The following is a 19,416-nucleotide window of genomic DNA, read 5'->3' as shown; positions in this document are numbered from 1 at the left end:
AGTAAGCTTACCAGTCCTGGAGTAAGGAGAGGTTCTCCTGTGGATCTGGAACTGTTTAAGGAATAGGAAGCAGAGAGTATGAATAAATGGGCAGTTCTCAGTGTAGAGAATATAGAAGGCAAGAGTCCCTATAAAGACTGGTATTGGGACGTGCTTTTTAACTTGCTTATAAGTGGTGTAAAATTAGGAGTTACGTTGTGATAAAGCCCAGGGGTAATGACAATATCAAATTGTTCCAGGTGGTTAAATCAAAAGGTTTGATTTAGAGATGCTCCAAAATGTTCTCGCCAAACTGGATGAATGTGTAGTAAAAAAAAGATAAATGCAACTCAAATGTGAACTGGTGCACACAGGAGCAAGGATTCCTAACTGGCAATGACTGGCCAGACCTTGGGGGTTGTAAAGGATAATTTGATTAATATCCCAATCCAGTGTGTGGCAGCTGTGAAAAAAGGTGAATTCAGTGTCTGGGATGGTTGGGAAAGGGATTGAAAATAAAACGACCAACATCATAATGCCTGTTATACAAGCCTGTGGTGAGACCCTTTTGAAATACCGTGTATAGTTCTGGTTGCCTCACCTCAACAAGTATAGTGCAGAGCTGGAAAAGGTTCAGATAATGCAACCTGAATGATCAAATGGATAGGCATCTTGCAATGGTGGGAAACATTGCCTCTCTTTCTCCCCCACCCCCACTAGCCATCCTTCCAATTCCATACATAGTTTCTGCCAAGGGAATTGCTCCTTTCACCTTGAAGACTGAAAATACATATAATTCAAGTAAGGTCTCAAAGGGAAAATGGCGTGTCAGACAATGCGTCATTGTGTGTTTGCACTGATGCAGGAAGTCAACATTCACTTCCTGTCTCCCAGATAACAAGATGAATTCTTCAGGGGTTTTTTTGTTGAGATACCACCCACAGACGGTGATAATTTCTTGCTAATGCAAAATACAGCACTTGAGTTGAGTGCCCTTTCCCCCTGTGCAAGTGTGCTGTGCTGACAGAAGACTGTGAAGGGGAGGACCAGAAAGGGAAGCAGGAAAGCCAACTCCTAATTTGTGATTTCAGCCTCCCCAAGAGGAAACTCCCTTTCCCCACCTTTCTCTGCGTGAGAGATGCTTAGTATTTTTCCCTCTCCGATTAGGCTCTAAAATCTGCTAAAGGAAGTTGGCTCATCTTTCTAACTGCATATTTGTGGGCACGTCGTTAGTTTCAAATGAAGCATTTGTTCTTTCCTAGACTTCGCGATGGAGATGCAGGAGGGTAAAAGCAAAGGGGAGGCCTTTCTCCCCTTTCCCAAACTTGTAATATTCAATCTAGTTGGAGGTTGCTGCAGCTTTGAGTCTTAGAACTGATCTTCTCCGTCATTTTACAGGTCTCTGCCATGGTTGTTCTGCGGTCCTGATGTCCATAAAAGCCAAGACATACCTTTTTGTTCCTTTAGCAATCTAAGCAGTAGATCTGCGTGGCTGCAGACAGCATGAATAACTCAGTTGAGAGTGTCATCCCCAAGCAGGGTTCCTGTGGCTTTCATAGATTTTTTATATTTCATATTTTTTCTTCTTTTGCCTGAAATTGGACTGTGTGCCACAAATCCTGATGCCATAATAAATCTGTTCATTTTTTGGGTGCCTCAAGATTCTTCCTGCCTTCCCCCACCCCCCTTTTAAGCTCAAATTAACACTTTTGTATTGTCATATAGTTCAGACATCTTAGCACTTTTTTGTGGCGGGAGGGGGGGGGACCAAACCATAACAGATTGGAAGCAAATGGGAAGAAAACAGCACATTTCATTAGATGTGACCACACACTCCAGCACCCTACCCATTCGTTAGAAGCTACAGTAGCATAATTAAATACTAAACACACACAGATACATGGGAGAGTAGAAAGAGTAGAGAGAGTCTTTCAGTTGGGGGGTTGCTTTTGTCTTCCAGAATTTAGTGATGCAAATTCTGGCTGTCTCTAGAAGAGTTGCAATTACTTCTAGATCTGTTGGACTCTCCTCCAATCTCAAACAGCAAAGATGAGCTGTTTTGAGAGTGTGTGGCAAGTTGTAAACAGTGCTTTCTCAAACTATCTCAAATAAGATGTTCCATAACTTTTTTTACACTGCCAGAAGATATGCTGATAATCTACTCTTAATGATCCACATCTCCATCAGAGTATATTTACTTTATATATTCTATGAGGAATAAGATACTACTGATAGATTGTCTTGAAGAAACTCTTTTTGAGAGTAGAGCTCATCAGAGATCTGGGAATGTTATTAAACAACCAAATCCATTTCTCTTGTTGGATATTAGAATTTAATTTTATCAAGTCTGTCACCCAACTAATCTTATATGTGGGCTGTGCATGAGTAAGTTTAATTTCAGAAAGAATTGCGTGAACATTAGTTATTAATTTCTTATGGTTAATTTTCAATAACAGAGTTTCAAATTTTGTCAATCTATGCAGTCTTCCATATTTGTTTATTAGTTGTTCTCCCATATGACTGAGTTGGAAAAACTGAAAGACAGAGCCCATTGTCCCAATGCAAGTAAGGCTTGGTGATGTGAGATTGTCTGTTCCTCTTCAATCCAAGTTCCCACATGCATAGTATTTCTCCATATTGGAAAGTTGATTGTGCCATATCATTCTTGGTTTTTAAAAATAGATGTTTAAAGGAAGGAACACAACAGGGGAAGGTTATCACTATTTGCTTTGGAAACAGTGCCTGTGAAATATCTTGTCTGTAACCTAGCAGTTATGGAAGAATGTTGTCAGAAAAACATGAGCAAACTTGGATATCACTTTGAGAATGTTCATAATTGCTAGAATAGGAAGATATGGAGCTGCCATTGGTCCATCTAGCTCCCTGTTGGCTGCAGTGACTAACAGTAATTCTTCCAGGGTTTGGGCAATGAGGTTTTTCCCACCTAGAGATCCTGGGAATTGAACCTGCGACCTTCTGCATGCAAAGCAGATGCTCTGCCACTAAGCTACAGTCCTTAGCAGTCACAATTCAGTGGGAGAGCGCATGCTTTGGGGACGGACAGTCCCAGGTTTACTTCTTGTTTTCTCCAGTTAAAATGATCTCAGCAGGGCTGGAAAAGATCTTGGTGGAATCATGACAGGTTCTTCATCCACGTGTTAAAGGCATGAAAAGCCCTGATTTCCTCCTTTGTATCTGGTCACCCAGGGAATGGATGTTTACTGGTAGAATCATAAAATCATAGAATTGGAAGGTACCATGAGGGTCATCTAGTTCAACCCCCTGCAATACAGGAATCTTTCGTCCAATGTGGGACTCGAACCCACGGCCCTGAGATTAAGAGTCTCATGCTCTAGCAACTGAGCTATTCAGCAGCCTACCTAGCTTCAGCAAATGACAGTTTTGCCACTGTGAAGATGCAGTATGGCTAGGAAGCTGAGTTTGTTGAATTTCTACCTGTATTGCTACTAAAGTCAGAGAGGAGAAAGGAGGCATCCTTGAAATTAACACCAGTGTTTCTGATTATTCACCTGCCACCAAGAAGAATGGGTCTATTTGTGACTTACTGGTAAATCCTTGTAAAAAGACATTTAAATTATTCAGGTTGTGACAGCGAGCACGATTGATTTTATTGTAGTTTTGAGTTTCTGCACAGCCTGCCTTAATTCCAATATAACCCTCCCTCTTGGGAGCTGCTTTCATGGCTTTGATTTACTTCCAGTGTGACCCTTAGTAGCAACTCCCAAGCCGTTAGGCTTTGCATGTTTTCCCCTTCGGCTTGCTGTTGTGTGAATGGAGATCTACTAACAGCCATGTCTTAAGCAGGGATTCAGTAGCAAATTGCTGTTGCCATTGGCAAATGCCTAGTTTTTCTGCACTGGGTGGGTAGTGCGTTACCTAAACAATGATTTTATAGTCTGTAGCCACGGTTACCCAGTTCTGTCGCTCACGGTTGACAGAATGGGCTGTGTAATTATTAAAAGACATGACTGCTTTATGGGAGTCTATGACAGGAGTGATTCATGTAGCTACCATGCAGGTTTTGAAAATGCTGAAACACATGGGAATAGACCTGGACCCTGGTGGATTATTAATATCTTACTAGAAACTTGGCAGGGAAGCGAGGGCAGAAAACCCTCAGGCAACAGCTAAATAGAAAAAAAAACATATTTGGATCTGGGGATGGGCGAATCAAGACGATTTTGGGTTTTCTCAGTTTCTCATTTTTACAATCTTACATTTGATCCTCCGTTTTTCCGCATCAGTTTGTGCTTTTAAACATTTGTGCATTAAAATTCATAAGCATTTTAGTGTGTGTTTCTCCTAACAGACACACCTTTGTATACAAATCTGCTGGTACAAACATTTTTGCAACATGTAAGCACTCTGGCTGCCACATTTTGCACTACAGTAGATGCAATTTGCGGACCTTCTTCAAGGGCAGCCCCACATCACAGTAGTCCAGCTTGGAGGCTACTAAGGTGTGGGGACCGTAGCCAGGTCACCCCTGTATACAAAGGCTTCCTCAACCTTGGCCACCCAGATGTTTTTGGTCTACAACTCCCATCATCCCTAGCTAGCAGGACCAGTGGTCAGGGATGATGGGAACTGTAGTCTCAAAACATCTGGAGGTCCGAGGTTGCGGAAGCCTGATTTTAAACTACAGTCATACCTCATGTTACGTCCGCTTCAGTTTGCGTGTTTTCATATTGCGTCCCACGGCAACCTGGAAGTACCAGAATGGGTTCCTTCCGGGTTTCGCTGCATGCGCAGAAGCGCTAAATCGCGCTTTACGCGTGCGCAGAAGTGCCAAATTGCTCCTGCGCAGGCGCGACACTTCAAATTGCAGGCTTTTCACGTTACGGATAGGCCTCTGGACCGGATCCCGTCCATAACATGAGGTACCGCTGTATGGTTAGTGAACAAACCAGGTTCGTTAGTAAAACAACCATGGTTCCTCCAAGTTTGGACACCCAGAGGAGCCTCTGGTTCACTTCAATCTAGAAGCCAGTTCTTGCAAACTTTTACTGCAGCGCAGCTGCAAATAGCAAGAGTCTGGGAAGGCTCACTGCTCTTCATGCATGTAACACTAAACAGTGGTTTAGTGTTGTATGCTAAAACTTTCTATAGGCGTGCAGAGCTGCGGATTCTAAGCTGTCAGGAACATCATTTAAAGAAGGGAAATGGCTGTGCTGCACTCGATATTTGTAATAAAAAAGGAGTAAAAGGCCACAGGTATGTGATCAATACTTAACAAACTTCTGTGAAATTCCCACCTTTCTTAAGAATATGTTTCAGGAGATTAGAGGACAACACAGTTTTTCATGGCTTTCTTTCTTGTTGCTCTGCTGAGTTCCCCACCTGCGAAAGAGCATTTATTCTTTCATAACCAGCTTCTAAATGTGGAGCCTAGTTGCCCTGTATGAAAAAACTGTTGCTTGCACAGCTGACAAGGAAAATGAACAGGATGTGATAGTTGAATGACCTGTTTTCTAAAGACATTTCACTGTTGGCAGATTAAATAATTCACATACTGCTGAGCTTCTAAGTATTGCCACATTTTAAAATATGTTGGCTTCCTTTTTCAGGTGCAAATATTGCAGGTGTTTAAGAAATTTGAGAAGGCATAGCTCCGGCACTAGAACTCTGATGTTACATAGTTTTTAAGAAGTGTTTCTATTTGTAATGTCTATTTGTGTGCAGTGAGCCATTTGGGGGTTGCGGTTGGAGGGGAGGATATTGCTTGGAATACTGAGGTAAACTGTGGGGGTGAGTTGAAGGGGGCGTGGAATGACTTTTGGGAGAGGGCATTTGCTGGGCGCAAGTGGGTCTCGGAGGTTACTAGCTCAACTTGCATTCATGCCAAACTTCTGTTTACTGTGGACTTATTTCTGATGTTCCTCAAGCATTCATGCTAACTCATGCTTAAAGCTCTTGATCAACTACAGTGGAACCTCGGTTTACGAACACCTTGGTTTATGAATTTTCGGTTTACGAACGCCGCGGACCCATCTGGAACGGATTAATTCACTTTCCATTACTTTCAATGGGAAAGTTCGCTTCAGTTTATGAACGCTTCGGTTTATGAACAGACTTCTGGAACCAATTACACCCATGCTTCGGGTTAAGTACGCTTCAGGTTGAGTACTCCGCGGACCCGTCTGGAACGGATTAATCCACTTTCCATTACTTTCAATGGGAAAGTTCGCTTCAGTTTATGAACGCTTCAGTTTATGAATAGACTTCCGGAACCAATTGTGTTCATAAACCGAGGCACCACTGTACCTCCATAGCTGAATCTGCACAGTGCTGTTAGCACAAATAAAGCTGTTATGGCAGGTTTTAGTATTAATGAGGGTTCAGCCCCTTGGGGATGAAACGACCCAGTGCTCGTATTTAGATCCTTCTTAAAACTGTTTAGCATTAAGACTGAGAGCAGTGCTGTAGTGGAGCAACCGCCATATCCAAAGCTTTGCCAACTACCTGCATCCAGAGCAGAAAAGGCAGCGAGGGCGGGGTGGGGGCAGCTTTGTTTATTTTTCCTCATTTGCCCCCTCCCCCAACTCCAGCTTGTACTGTTTAATCTGTTTTTTAAATAATATTTATGTGATTTTATTACTGTGGCTTTTTTACTTGGTTGTGAATTGCTTCAGGCTATGTTCAGTGGGAAGCTAAACTTTGATAAACCTGACCTTATCTTGGGCTCTTTCCCTGTATCAGAATCCCATCTAGCATTTCTCTGAGCTTATAAACATCATGAATTCCAGATTCTCTCTCTCTCTCTCTCTCTCTCTCTCACACACACACACACACACACACACACACACACACCCTACCTGCTGCCCCAAAGTTTGTGCATGAAGACCTAAGATGACTTCAGTGCCACAAACTTACGGTTCTGTTTATGACATTGTAATGAAAACACCCAACCAACAGAAAAAGAGAATAGAATTCCGTCTCCTGAGAAGATTGCTTCTGGTAGCTTTCCCCCATGCGCCATTACAATTTTATTATCTCCATCTGTTTACATGCAGTGTTTTGGGAAGAAGACTATTCCTTTCCATACCATATGTTTGTGGCGGACTGTGTGTGTTACATAATCTGTGCAAAATTCAATCCATTTTCTATTTTTCTTAAGCAGAGGGAACAGCAAGATGAATGAGCTGTCAGGGACAAAAGTAATAAAGTTGTTCAGAACATGCCTCAAATTGGATTACAATTCCAAAAGGACCATAGGGACTCCACTAGCAAATGATGTGGTGTTCCTGGGTGGGGGGAGGCGGGGTTTCACTGGGGCCTCCCAGGCTTGTAATTAGTTTCAGGCTTAGCGGAGGAAGTCAGTTGATTAAAACTAACTAGGCACGAAAGCCGTAGGTGCAAATATGTGGCTGAGGGTACCTCATGCTATGCAAGACTGCCAGGCTTTACTGCCTGAATAGGTCATGTGAGGGACAGGAGCTACAGACAGCCCCCTCCCATCTTGAACACGAGCTCCTCGCCTAGCAGAAGTGGGAGCGGGGAGGGGGATGCTTCGAGCAGGGATTCAGGAAGTAGAAGCCTGGACTCAAGTAGGCTAGCGGAGCCCAGGCACCGCCTGGGAACGGAAAGGGGAAGCAGGGAAACCGTGGGAAAGAGACCGATCCCGGTGACGTCGGAATTGCGTAAGAAGCGCCGGGGGAGGAGATTTGGTATTCCCAGGCTACTTTGCTGGAGGAAAACGCGGGAATCCCCATTCGGAGGTTCTGCACCAGACTGAGAACATGTACGGACAGACTGTATATAGCACTGTTTCAGCACTGTAAATAGATTGCACCAATAAAAGGATAAAATGCAGAGCTGTGAGGAGTCATTACTCTAAAGTAGCCACCCCGGCACCTGTGACAGGTCATGTGATGAAGCCTCCAGCAGCCCAACCTCTTTATTTGAAGTACAAGCTGAAATTAGCACAACTTGTTTCTGCAGAACCAGAAATTGGAAACTACCATTGGTTTTCAGATGGGAATAAACCCAATATTTCAGTGGGCAAAATTTGCTCAGTGACCTTTCCCACAATCTGTCTAGAATGAGCGATACTCAAGTTTGAGTGGACTCTCCTTTCTTTGTCAAGAGGGAGATTGTCAAGTCTTCTGCTTATTTAAAGATTGTAAGCTCCTTGTGTGATGTCAGAAGCCCCCGCCATCTGTTCTGTGGTGACACTTTAAATTCCTTTCCGGGACACAAGACTGTTCCGAATGTTTCAACTTCAGTTTGAGGGGCATGGAAAAGAGTTGAATAATTAGATGTTTGCACAAAGCCAGTGTGGCTTCTGAATCCTGTCCGGTCAGTGTATTCAGCTATTTGAGAGTCTGGTTCTGTCTTAGAAAATAATAAATAACTCTGGCGCTGAATTATGAGACAGTTATGTGGCCCAAATAAGGGCTACTGAGAAACAAAAGGGCAGAATCTGCTAAGGGGAAATGCAAGATTTGCAGAAGTGGGGTGGAATCTTTGGGGGGGGGGCGCTAAGGAGTCAAAAACTTAATAATCGCCCAATGAGAACTGAGTATGTTCAGTGGCTGCTACAAAATGCTGAGTTTGAGAGAGATGGATAGAAAATGGAAGATGGTAGAATGGAATATCTTCAAAGAGGGCATGGCTGGCTGAAGCACTGAACAGGAGTCTGCAACGTTTTGTTGGTCAGGTACCACTTGTACAGGCATAGGCAAACTTGGCCCTCCAGATGTTTTGAGACTACAACTCCCATCATCCCTAGCTAACAGGACCAGTGGTCAGAGATGATGGGAGTTGTAGTCCCAAAACATCTGGAGGGGCGAGTTTGCCTATGCCTGCACTTGTCTGTTACAAACAGACACACCTGAAACAGGGTATGAAGGCAACAGCCCTTCTCTGTTGCTTGTCCATAGGTCCTGATGTTCTTGGACAGCAAACATTTTCATTGGGCCGGTCCACTGTCCCTCAGATCTTGTGGGGGGGGGCGGACTATTTTTTTTGGGGGGGTGAACGAATTCCTATGCCCCACAAATAACCCAGAGATACATTTTTAATAAAAGGACACATTCTACTCATGTAAAAATGTTATAACAAAAACATGCTGATTCCCGGACCGTCTGTGGCCAGATTTAGAAGGCGATTGGGCCAAATCCAGCCCCCGGGCCTTAGTTTGCCTACCCATGTTCTTGGAGATATACTGTGGACAAATATAACCTCTGAAAGTGTTCACCATTATTGTCTAATCCTTAAAAATAAAATCATGTAGGCCACTTGCCATTGCTACATCTTGTAGCAGTGAACCCCCTATATTCAGGGCCTAAGTGTGCACACTAAGTATGTACTCCTTTTTGCAAACTGCTTTCAGACATCAAAAACCAGCAAGGGAGTTCTTGGAGGATTTCTACCCGATGCATTATCTGCAAAGGAAGAGAGCAGATACAAAGGCGTATTAATCTCAAAAGGGCCATTCACTGGGCAGTCTTTCCCTTTCATCGGCAGAGGTTGGGCAGTGTGATTCTTCTCCCCCACTGCTTAAAACTGCCTGGGCTTCCTGCATTTACCGGTAATAGACTGCTCTGTTCCCTTTCCAAGAGCATATTTGTGGATAAATGTATGTTAGAAAATAAACGATGAGATTGATCAGATTCCTTTTGCCATTTTCTATCTGAGCTGTGATTGGTGAACCAAAGAAGATGGCCATTTGGGAAGAAATTCTCTCCTTGTGGCCACATTTGAGGGAAGCATAATGTGGGCTCCCCTTTAGCCCGGGCTTCAAAACCAACCTTCAGGTACTGGTTAAAAGGTACCCTAGTTAGCCTAAACTGTGATTAATATTGGTGCCAACATTATTTTTATGCATTCATCTTTTTTGATATCTGTCGCACAATTAAAGCCCAAAGGCATACTCAAGGTAGCTTTCAGATTAAATACAGTATAATAACCAAAACACCCCCCCCCAAGCCGAAATACAGCTCTGAAAACAGCAGCAAGAAATCCACAGCAGCAATAAAACAGTGTAGTGAAACTCATTAGGAACAGTGAATAAAATATTATTGTCTTAAGAGCTCTAATTGAAAAAATGCTGATGGGCGTGGTAGGGGAGAGTCTTAAAAGTTTGGTTCTAATACAGGGGGCAGGAACCTTTTTCAGTCGTGGGCCGGTCCACCATCCCTCAGGCCATGTTTTTGAGGGGGGAAATAAACGAATTCCTATGCCCCACAAATAACCCAGAGATGCATTTTAAATAATAGCACACATTCTACTCATATAAAAACACGCTGATTCCCTGACGGTCCCCGGGCCAGATTGAAAAGGCAATTGGGCTGCATCTGGCCCCCGGGCCTTAGGTTGCCTACCCCTGTTCTAATACACACTCCCTGGCTCATGGTTCAACGGTGAGGGCAACATCCCCTCCAAGAAAGGAAGGCACAGTGTAGAAAGTGTAGCTGGAGAATTTCTGAGCTTTGGCTAAGTGGGGAAAGAGGGTTAAACTTGCTGTACAACTCAGGATGCTTCCAGTTTTTGTGTCTCTGGTTTTTCTTGTTGTCTTCATTCCGATCTTTCCCCCTCTTTTTCTGTCCCTGTTCTGCAGGTTCATCAAGGTCAGCACTATGACTGATGGGGACTATGACTATCTGATCAAACTCCTTGCCCTCGGGGATTCTGGGGTTGGGAAGACCACGTTCCTGTACAGATACACTGACAACAAGTTCAACCCCAAATTCATCACCACAGTAGGAATTGACTTCCGGGAAAAGCGGGTGGTGAGTCTCTCTTCTATATAAGGTTAAAAAGATAACTTTGGTTTCTGAACATTTCAGAAGTCGAACGGACTTCCAGAACGGATTCTGTTCAACTTCCGAGGTACGACTGTACTTTGATCTTTGAAGCAACCAGATGTTCTCTATGCAGACTTGCTAACAGCCGTAAGAGCAAAATGTGAACTAGCTTTGCGTAACAAAACTTTCCCCCCCAAATATTTATTCATTTTCAAACACTACAAAGTACACAAAATCACAAAAAGCAAAGACAAAAAGACAAAAAGCAAAAATAATACATAGAAAACAACAAAAACAAAAACATATCAATTCTAACATTTTTTACTTAACATTGTAGACTTCCTCGATTCCCCCCCCCACTGGGTTCATATTTAAATCCATATTTAAATCCAAATTAAGCAATTTTCATATTATATCTTATATCATTTTACACATTTTTATCATTATCTCTCAATTATTTTTATTCTAAAAATATCAACTATCCTAAATCTAAAATACTCCAATTAATCCAAATCTAACTTTATTTTTCCAACCATCTATCTTCTTATTACCCCCTTAGCCTAAAAATTTCCCCCAAAAATTCTCCATAAATTCAAATATTACTTCTTCTAGCCTAGTAACATTGAAACACTTAAATCTAATTCATCCCCCCCCCTCCCCTGGACTCAGGGTCTCCCAGATGAATCAGCCAGGTCCATAAGTCGTTCCAGTTTCGGACCATCTTAATCGTCAAAAATAACATCCATTATTACTTCTCACCCCACTCTCACTCTGTCACGCCTTATCCAGCACTCTTCCTTCTTCATCCCCTGCTGCCTCCCCACTTCTCTAGCTGTTATACAATGCCACCCAACTACGTTTCCACTTTTCAGTGCTTTCACAATTTTTAATCCCCTTGAATTCTGATCCCAGTATGGATCCTACACTCCCTCTCTCACTTGAGGGGGGGGCATTATTCCACACTGGTTCTTCTTTGAAAAACCTTTGAATCAAGCATGGGTCTTGTTCCCCCCCCCCTCACTGAGGGAACAATATTCCATGCTCCTTCCTCTTCTTCTTTAGGTTCAATTGCATTGTCCAGGACTGATGGTTGTTGGTCTTCTCTGCAATCTCTGTTAAAATTAGTCCTTTTTCCATTTCCACACAGTTCTGGTTTATTTTTTCCAATCTGTATAGTGTTCTGGTGCACATCACTTTTTAATTCCAAAAGCAATCTCAGGAGTTCCTCTTGAAAGTCTGCGAAGTCAGATGATATTATGTCTACTGACATCTTGTTCGTCTCAGGTTTCATGGGAACAGCACAGATTGCGAGGCAGGAAATGGTGCAGTTCATATTTCCAAACTTCAACAACAGAAATTATGTCCAAACTGATTGCAAACTCACATTTTAAATTCTTCTTCATACCTTGAAACTCTTATGTCCATTTATGAAAAGGGCATTATCAAACTTGTTTTTCACAGCCAAATATTTTACGCTCTCCTCAATGCTGACAGTTCACTACTTCAAAGAGGTAAACAAATTCCTTCCTATTTTGATGTCATAATGGCAGCTCACTGTTCCCTCCAGGGACCCAACTCCAGCTTCTAGGGGAACTTTCCCCAGTCCAGAATGAAGATTTTTACAGGGATTTTGCTGAGTTCAACCCTTCTCCCCTTTACCCTGCCTTAGGGGGAAGGTTTTTAATCCAATTTTTGGAACTTGAAAGCTTCCTGTCAATTTTTCCGGCTTCGGGCAAATTAACTGCGTCATCGTTCTCTCAATGGGGGAGATCGACTTCCTTTTTAAATCTCTCCCGTAGCCAATTTTTTTCAAATTAAAAATCCTTTTTCTTTTACTCACTGTGACCAAATCCTCAATTCTTTCAAAGTTGGAAGAAGAATCCACCGCTCAAAGTGCTGTCGGCTCGGAGCTTCGTGTTGCGGAGGTATTGAGTCCACTCAAGGCACCCACGTCTCAACTCCGCTCGCTCTCGGGGCTCTTAAAAGAGCTTACTGGGGAGCGGAAGAGACATTTTGGGGCTCAGCTGAGTCTCCACAACCCCAGAAAGCTCAATCTGGGGTTCTTCTGGGGGGCCGCATCGCTCTCGTGGCCCCCCCCACAGTGCCAGGATCCTCGGAGCTCGAGGATTCCTCGCCGCTCAGCAATGGCGGTAGACTGGAAGTCCGCATAACAAAACTTTTTTATTGTATAGGAACTTTGGTTGGCATATGGAAACCCTACGCAGCTCCAGAAATCCTTCTGCCATTCTTCTGCTGGCTTGTTGAGCTGTCAGAGGTGGTACTTTGGGGTCAGAATGGAGAGAAACTTCTTTTGACAGTGAGGGATTTCAAAGTACAAACCACACATGAGATTGCTATTCTAGGAAGCGTCCATGTGCTTGCCACCATTCCACTGTCTTATCCAAACAGATTTTCGCAGTGTATGAACAGTGCAATTCAACTCAGAAGTAAGGCCCATTAGCTTCAATGCAACATACTCACAGGTAGGGATGGGGGCAGAATTCAATGCAATGCACATATCAAATTTGCATTTTCCAAAACATTACGAGAACTGAAACAACTGTCATTCAAATTTTATACTTACTCAGTTTTGTGATCCAGTTCTCCATTCAAACAATGCTTACAAAAAATTATTAGGTAAAAATATGCATAAAAACGAATTTACTGGTGAAGAATAAGATCCAGAAGTACACTGCATTAGTGTGTACATTAGTCAAAAATGCATACATTAATGTGTAATAAACTTACAGTAAAATGCTGAAGAATTTTGATGAGGTTTAGTTTTTTAAAAGTTTGCAAATTGCTGCAGCAATGTGGAGAACTGAATTTAGCATTGGCAAATTAAGACACCAAGAGGACCAAAATTAAAAGATCGTCTATCCCTCCTTACAGGTAACTGGTTATAGGACTGCAGCCTAAATATCTAATCCTGCCTTTCCCAACCTGGTGCCCTCCAGATGTTTCAGAACACAACTTGCCAGCTTGTCTGTAGGGCCCATGGTTGATAAAGGCTGGTTTAATCAACAAAAGCCAGCATCTTGCTTATAAGCTGCAATAAGAAAAAAGCTTTTGCCGCAGGATTTGTTTTTTGTTGTTGTCAACAGAATAGAGACATTTTTGTGAACATTTTCTTTTATATGCGCAATTTTGCACAGATACATACAATTTTTGTAATATATCAGCATAACCATTTTCAAGGTCAAGGCAATATATTAAGTCTTTTGTCGTCTCATTATCTGAAGAAGTATCTGAAGAAGTTTGCTTGCACACGAAAGCTCATACCAATGACAAACTTAGTTGGTCTCTAAGGTGCTACTGGAAGGATTTTTTAAATTTTGTTTCGACTACGTCAGACCAACACAGCTACCTACCTGTCATTATATCCTGTTAGTTTTGTGGGAAATTGAGGCTGTGTACACACTCTTATTTACTCTGTGGCTTAAGGAGCACTGGATGCAATCCATATGTAGCCTGCATCTATCCATCATTTCTTATGAAATACTGCGTTTTGATACATTTGCCCCCAAAGCAGCTTTCATCTGAATTGTGAAAAAGAATGACCTTGCTGCATTTTAACCTGGTAATGTTTGCACAGCCTCATTTATAACTTCTAGATACTGTGGTACATAACATTCCTTTTTCTAAACAACCACTTCATGTTCTCTGGTATCCAAACAGCTGTTCAGCTACACTTCCACATCTGTGTTGGGAGTTCCAACTTCATGTCCCTCAACTGCTAGTCCCTATCCTGTGCTAGAAGATGCTCCCGAACTTATCCCAGGTTTCAGGAGCAGCTTGTTCAGCATGTGATGGATTTACTCTGAGAAGGCAGCCCTGCTACAGATATGGAGCTCAGAACACAACTGTTTGGGGCCTAGGGGTTGGTAGATATTTTTGGAAGGATATGGGGCAGTATGCCATTCTACCTCCATCTCTGTGCTCCAGGAGGAATGAAATTGGTATTCAGATCTTCATGGAAGGCAAAAGAGAAAGGAAGTTCAATGCCCCTCATTAATCGTGTGTCCATTCCTAGCAATTAGGCACCAGTCAGTCCCTGAGCAGTTCATTCACACTTTTACTTTGATAGTGCAGCCTTTGCTGGAGTTGTTATGGACAAAATCGTCATCCATCCTCAGATCCCCTGGTCAGACTACTATTTTAGTTCGTTCAGTAGACACAGACTGTTGTGCGCCACCCATCACCTCAACTCTGAAATAAGCAGAGAAAGAGTAATTGGTCCAAGGCTACCAAGTAAGCTTTGTGCCCAAGTTGGGGTTGATTATAGTGGCACCCACCCTGTGGAATACCCTCCCACCAGAGGTCAAAGAGAACAACAATTACCAGACCTTTAGAAGGCATCTTAAGGCAGCTCTGTTTAGGGAAGCTTTTAATGTTTGATGGATTTCTGTATTTTAATATTTTGTTGGAAGCCGCCCAGAGTGGCTGGGGGAACCTGGCCAGATGGGCGGGGTATAAATAATAAATTATCATTATTATTATTATTATTATTATTATTATTATTATTATTATTATTAGTTTCTCCAGCCCAGGTCTAATACTGTATCCATCCTTTACAGTATCCTACACCAGCCCCCCCTCTGCCATCATACATGCATGGCATTGGTAACATCCAGGATGCTCTTGTTCTTGTTTGCATCCATCTGTCTCAAGAGACAATGGAAGAGTGCACCTCTGGGAGACAAGTCAAACTCGAAGGTTATAGTGCCTGCTATGGCTATAGAGACTGATGCAGAAGAAACATGTTTTGCTGCAGCTGGGGCAGATGAAGGTGTCCGGTTGTGCTGCTGCAGATGCACCATGGCGTTTCTTCTCTGCACTCCTCCCAGTGGTCATTCCTCTTCTGGTCACTGCAAGGGATACACAACCCGACTGTATCTGCAAGGTTGATATTGCTAGCCTTCATGTCACATAGAGTCATAGAATCATAGAGTTGGAAGAGACCATAAGGGCCATCCAGTCCAACCCCCTGCCAAGCAGGAAACACCATCAAAGCATTCCTGACAGATGGCTGTCAAACCTCTGCTTAAAGACCTCCAAAGAAGGAGACTCCACCACACTCCTTGGTAGCAAATTCCATTGCCAAACAGCTCTTACTGTCAGGAAGTTCTTCCTAATGTTTAGGTGGAATCTTCTTTCTTGAAGTTTGAATCCATTGCTCCGTGTCCGCTTCTCTGGAGCAGCGGATAACAACCTTTCTCCCTCCTCTATATGACATCCTTTTATATATTTGAACATGGCTATCATATCACCCCTTAACCTTCTCTTCTCCAGGCTAAACATACCCAGCTCCCCAAGCCGTTCCTCATAAGGCATTTGCAGACATCTTTGTAATGACCTGATGCCTGAAGCCAGCTCCCTATGGAGCAAATCCTTAGGGATCCTGTCATTTTCCATTCTGTGGGCATGATCTTGGTAACAAAAACAACCACTACATGACCATTCCAGTGTTTGATGACTTCTCCCCTTCTCCATCTGTATTCTTCATCCTGCCAATCAGCCATGTTGTTCTCAGCCTTCATGGAAGGCGTATCAAGTCACCACCCTGCCTCAATAAACAGCTAAGATTTGTTTGGTGTGTTTCAGGTATACAACAGCCGGGGGTCAAATGGCTCTCCTGGGAAAGCCTTTAAGGTCCATCTTCAACTCTGGGACACAGCCGGGCAAGAAAGGTAACGCATAAGAACATCATCTCTGAAGCAGAGTTCATTGGAAGAGCAAATGAAAGGCTCTCCACTAGATCCTGCTAGGCCATTTCAGATTAGGCAGGTTAGGTATTATTAGAGAGAGTGGAGAAAGAGCAAATTGTTCATCCGATTGAGCACATGTGGGCGTGGGTGTGTTACTTTCACCAAGAGGACTGGCGCCAGCATGGCGCATTTCCCCCTCCTGACCATATCATGAAGCGCAACTCGGCACACGGCAGCCCCTACTCCATTTCTTTTTGCTTAGGAAATTGAATTGCGAAAAGGAGATACATTGAACTTTTCCAGGCACAGAATCCTCACTCCCTGACAGACTTATGTGGGTCCTTTCTCGATATTTAATTACACACACGCTTACAAGTTCCCCCTCCTTTTTTAAGCTGCCGCTGCCTTGTTCCTATATTAACAGTTAGGCACATTGTGCCGTTGATTCCAGTCAGAACTTTGCCCAGTAAATGTTCTTGAGGCCGTGGCCCATGTGACTCCAGCAAGGGTTTTGCTGCAGCCACTGTTGCATCGTGGTGTGTTGCTTTTCTAGCACACCTCAGTCAGCAGTGATCTGGCAAGTTGTCCTAGCGTGTGCAACATCTAAAGGGCAAGGGCTGCTTTACATCTGAGATAGCCTCTATCAAGGAGAAATTGCAACATGGAGGCATTTTTGCCATGGTTACATGGGCTGAGAGCTGCTGTGCCCTTTGTTATCTGGGAAGCATCTTCATGAATGTGCCCAATAGGTTAGCAGTCGCAAATCAGAATGTAAATTATATGCGACTGTCACTGTTTTGTGTAGCCTCTTGCAGAGGAGTGTAAGCAACAGTCCCTGCCCATAGCTGCCAAGTTTTCCCTTTTCTCGCGAGGAAGCCTATTCAGCATAAGGGAAAACCCCTTAAAAAAAGGGATAACTTGGCAGCTATGTCCCTGCCCCCTGGAGGCAAGAGTAACCGTTAAAGAGGTGGGAGGAAAGAGGGATGCAATGTGTGAGTTTATAAGAATAGCTATGCATGTTTATGTATAGATTTTTTTAAAAAATAAAAACAACTCTCAGCTTAACATGTTGTGATAAGGGCTTTCCATGTTCACCCAAGCTCCAAAATGCCAGGAAATTGCAACTGTTAAAGGCCAAATCCTTAACAGATCCATTATTTATACAATGTGGTATCCTACCCTGTGGTTAGTTCCAGCTTCAGCACTACTTTGGGGCTGGATCATTGCCCCTCTTTTGTAAACCGCACTGAAATTTTATTAGCAATCCAGCGGTATGTAAATCTCCTCGAGCCCAAGTCCAAGATTTGTCTGCTCTCTGTCAGAGTCTGTGCAGCTGATGCTGTCATGCAACTGAAGCTACCCTTCCACGTTACATGCATGTAACTGGCAACCGATAAAATGCACATAGAATGACAAGAGTTGGAAGGGACCCTTTAAGATGTTGCCATTTGCATCATCTTGCAAGCAACAGTAATGTTTTCCATCAGAGCCTATTATTTTATTCCTATGCTTAGTTTATTCCAATTAACTGACTAAATTACTTAAGATATCATATAGCCAATGCCATAGTCCATGTAGGCAAACTAAGGCCCGGATCCGGCCCAATCGCCTTCTAAATCCGCCCCGTGGACAGTCCGGGAACCAGCGTGTTTTTACATGAGTAGAATGTGTATGTGTCCTTTTATTTAAAATGCATCTCTGGGTTATTTGTGGGGCATAGGAATTCATTCATTTCCCTGCAAAAAATATAGTCCGCCCCCCCCACAAGGTCTGAGGGACAGTGGACCGACCCCCTGCTGAAAAAGTTTGCTGACCGCTGCCTTAGTCCCACAAGATGGCTCAACTTGGATTGCTTAAAAAGGGGATTAGACAAACCCATGGCAGGTGGGAATAGCAATAGATACGAGCTGGAGGTGGCATGTTTTCAATTCCGGTAGCTGGGAATTGCAAGTAGGGAGAGGGCTGTTGCACTCAGGTCCCGTTTTCAGGCTTCCCATAGGCACCTGGTTGGTCAATATGAGAAGAGGATGCTGGACTAGATGAGCCTTTGGATCAGGATCTAGCAGGGCATTTCTCATATGTTGTTATATATTTAACTGGGTGACAGTCCCATTTACAATAAATGTGGGCAACTGGATACAGTGGTCCCTTGATTCTCGAACTTAATCCGTTCCAGGAGTCCTTTTGACTCCTGAAACCATTCAAGAACCAAGGTACGACTGTATTACCAGGGCTATGGGAATTCTGTTGCGCTCTGGAATGTTGCATCCTTCTCAGCTATCGCTTAAAGGAACTAACATCCTGGTTAGCTAATCGTTATGGCTAGAGTTGTGCTTGAAGGATGTGTGAGTAATAGCGTCTGAAATCTCAGAAGCCAGGGTGGGCTCATTTGCCCATCCCCTTGATAGCAAAATTTGACTCAATTGTACAAAACAAGCAGGTGTGCAAAAAGTGTCGTTATTTTGCATGAGCTATACAGGCTTGTTGCAGAGTTTTTGACATTTTTACACCCACGTCCGTAACCGAGCAAATTGTAAACCACAAGAGGGCTTCTCGGCTTTTACAGTACCATTGGAATAACAGTGAATTGGTGCATATATTTCCCGTAAAAAGGAGAATGTTAAAAGCTTTCCACTGTGGTTAATCTTTGGTTTCAACATCATTAAACCATGCAGCAGAAAAATGTTTACCTACTTTGGGTTTCCCCTCCCCCCTTCCTGAGCTAAGTCTGCATGTTGATCCTTTCACTTTCTTTCTTTCTTTCTTTCTTTTGGCAGATTCAGAAGTCTCACGACAGCATTTTTCAGAGATGCCATGGGCTTCTTGTTAATGTTTGATCTCACCAGTCAACAGAGCTTCTTAAATGTCAGAAACTGGATGAGTAAGTGGCGGGAGCAGCTGCCTTACGTGGCCTCAAGTGCTTTGGGATTAGGCTATATTGCATCTGTCATTCTCCATAC

At 43.2% G+C, this 19,416-nt stretch overlaps 1 protein-coding gene across 3 annotated transcripts in view; it reads left to right on the top strand.

Annotated features, from left to right (window-relative positions):
- RAB27B (RAB27B, member RAS oncogene family) overlaps positions 1 to 19,416 on the top strand; it is a 120,858-nt gene that overhangs the window by 94,363 nt on the left and 7,079 nt on the right. For all 3 annotated transcript variants that reach the window (XM_035100576.3, XM_035100575.3, XM_088653118.1), the window contains 3 exons: positions 10,562 to 10,733; positions 16,353 to 16,438; positions 19,234 to 19,337. In XM_035100576.3, the coding sequence (XP_034956467.1) occupies positions 10,581 to 10,733; positions 16,353 to 16,438; positions 19,234 to 19,337 (343 nt within the window). In that variant the 5' untranslated portion in view covers positions 10,562 to 10,580. The remainder of the gene's footprint in view (positions 1 to 10,561; positions 10,734 to 16,352; positions 16,439 to 19,233; positions 19,338 to 19,416) is intronic.

The sequence above is a fragment of the Zootoca vivipara genome, chromosome 10 (assembly GCF_965207765.1).
Source record: "Zootoca vivipara chromosome 10, rZooViv2.hap1.1, whole genome shotgun sequence".
NCBI lineage: Eukaryota > Metazoa > Chordata > Lepidosauria > Squamata > Lacertidae > Zootoca > Zootoca vivipara.
This window is presented reverse-complemented; position numbering and strand designations above follow the sequence as displayed.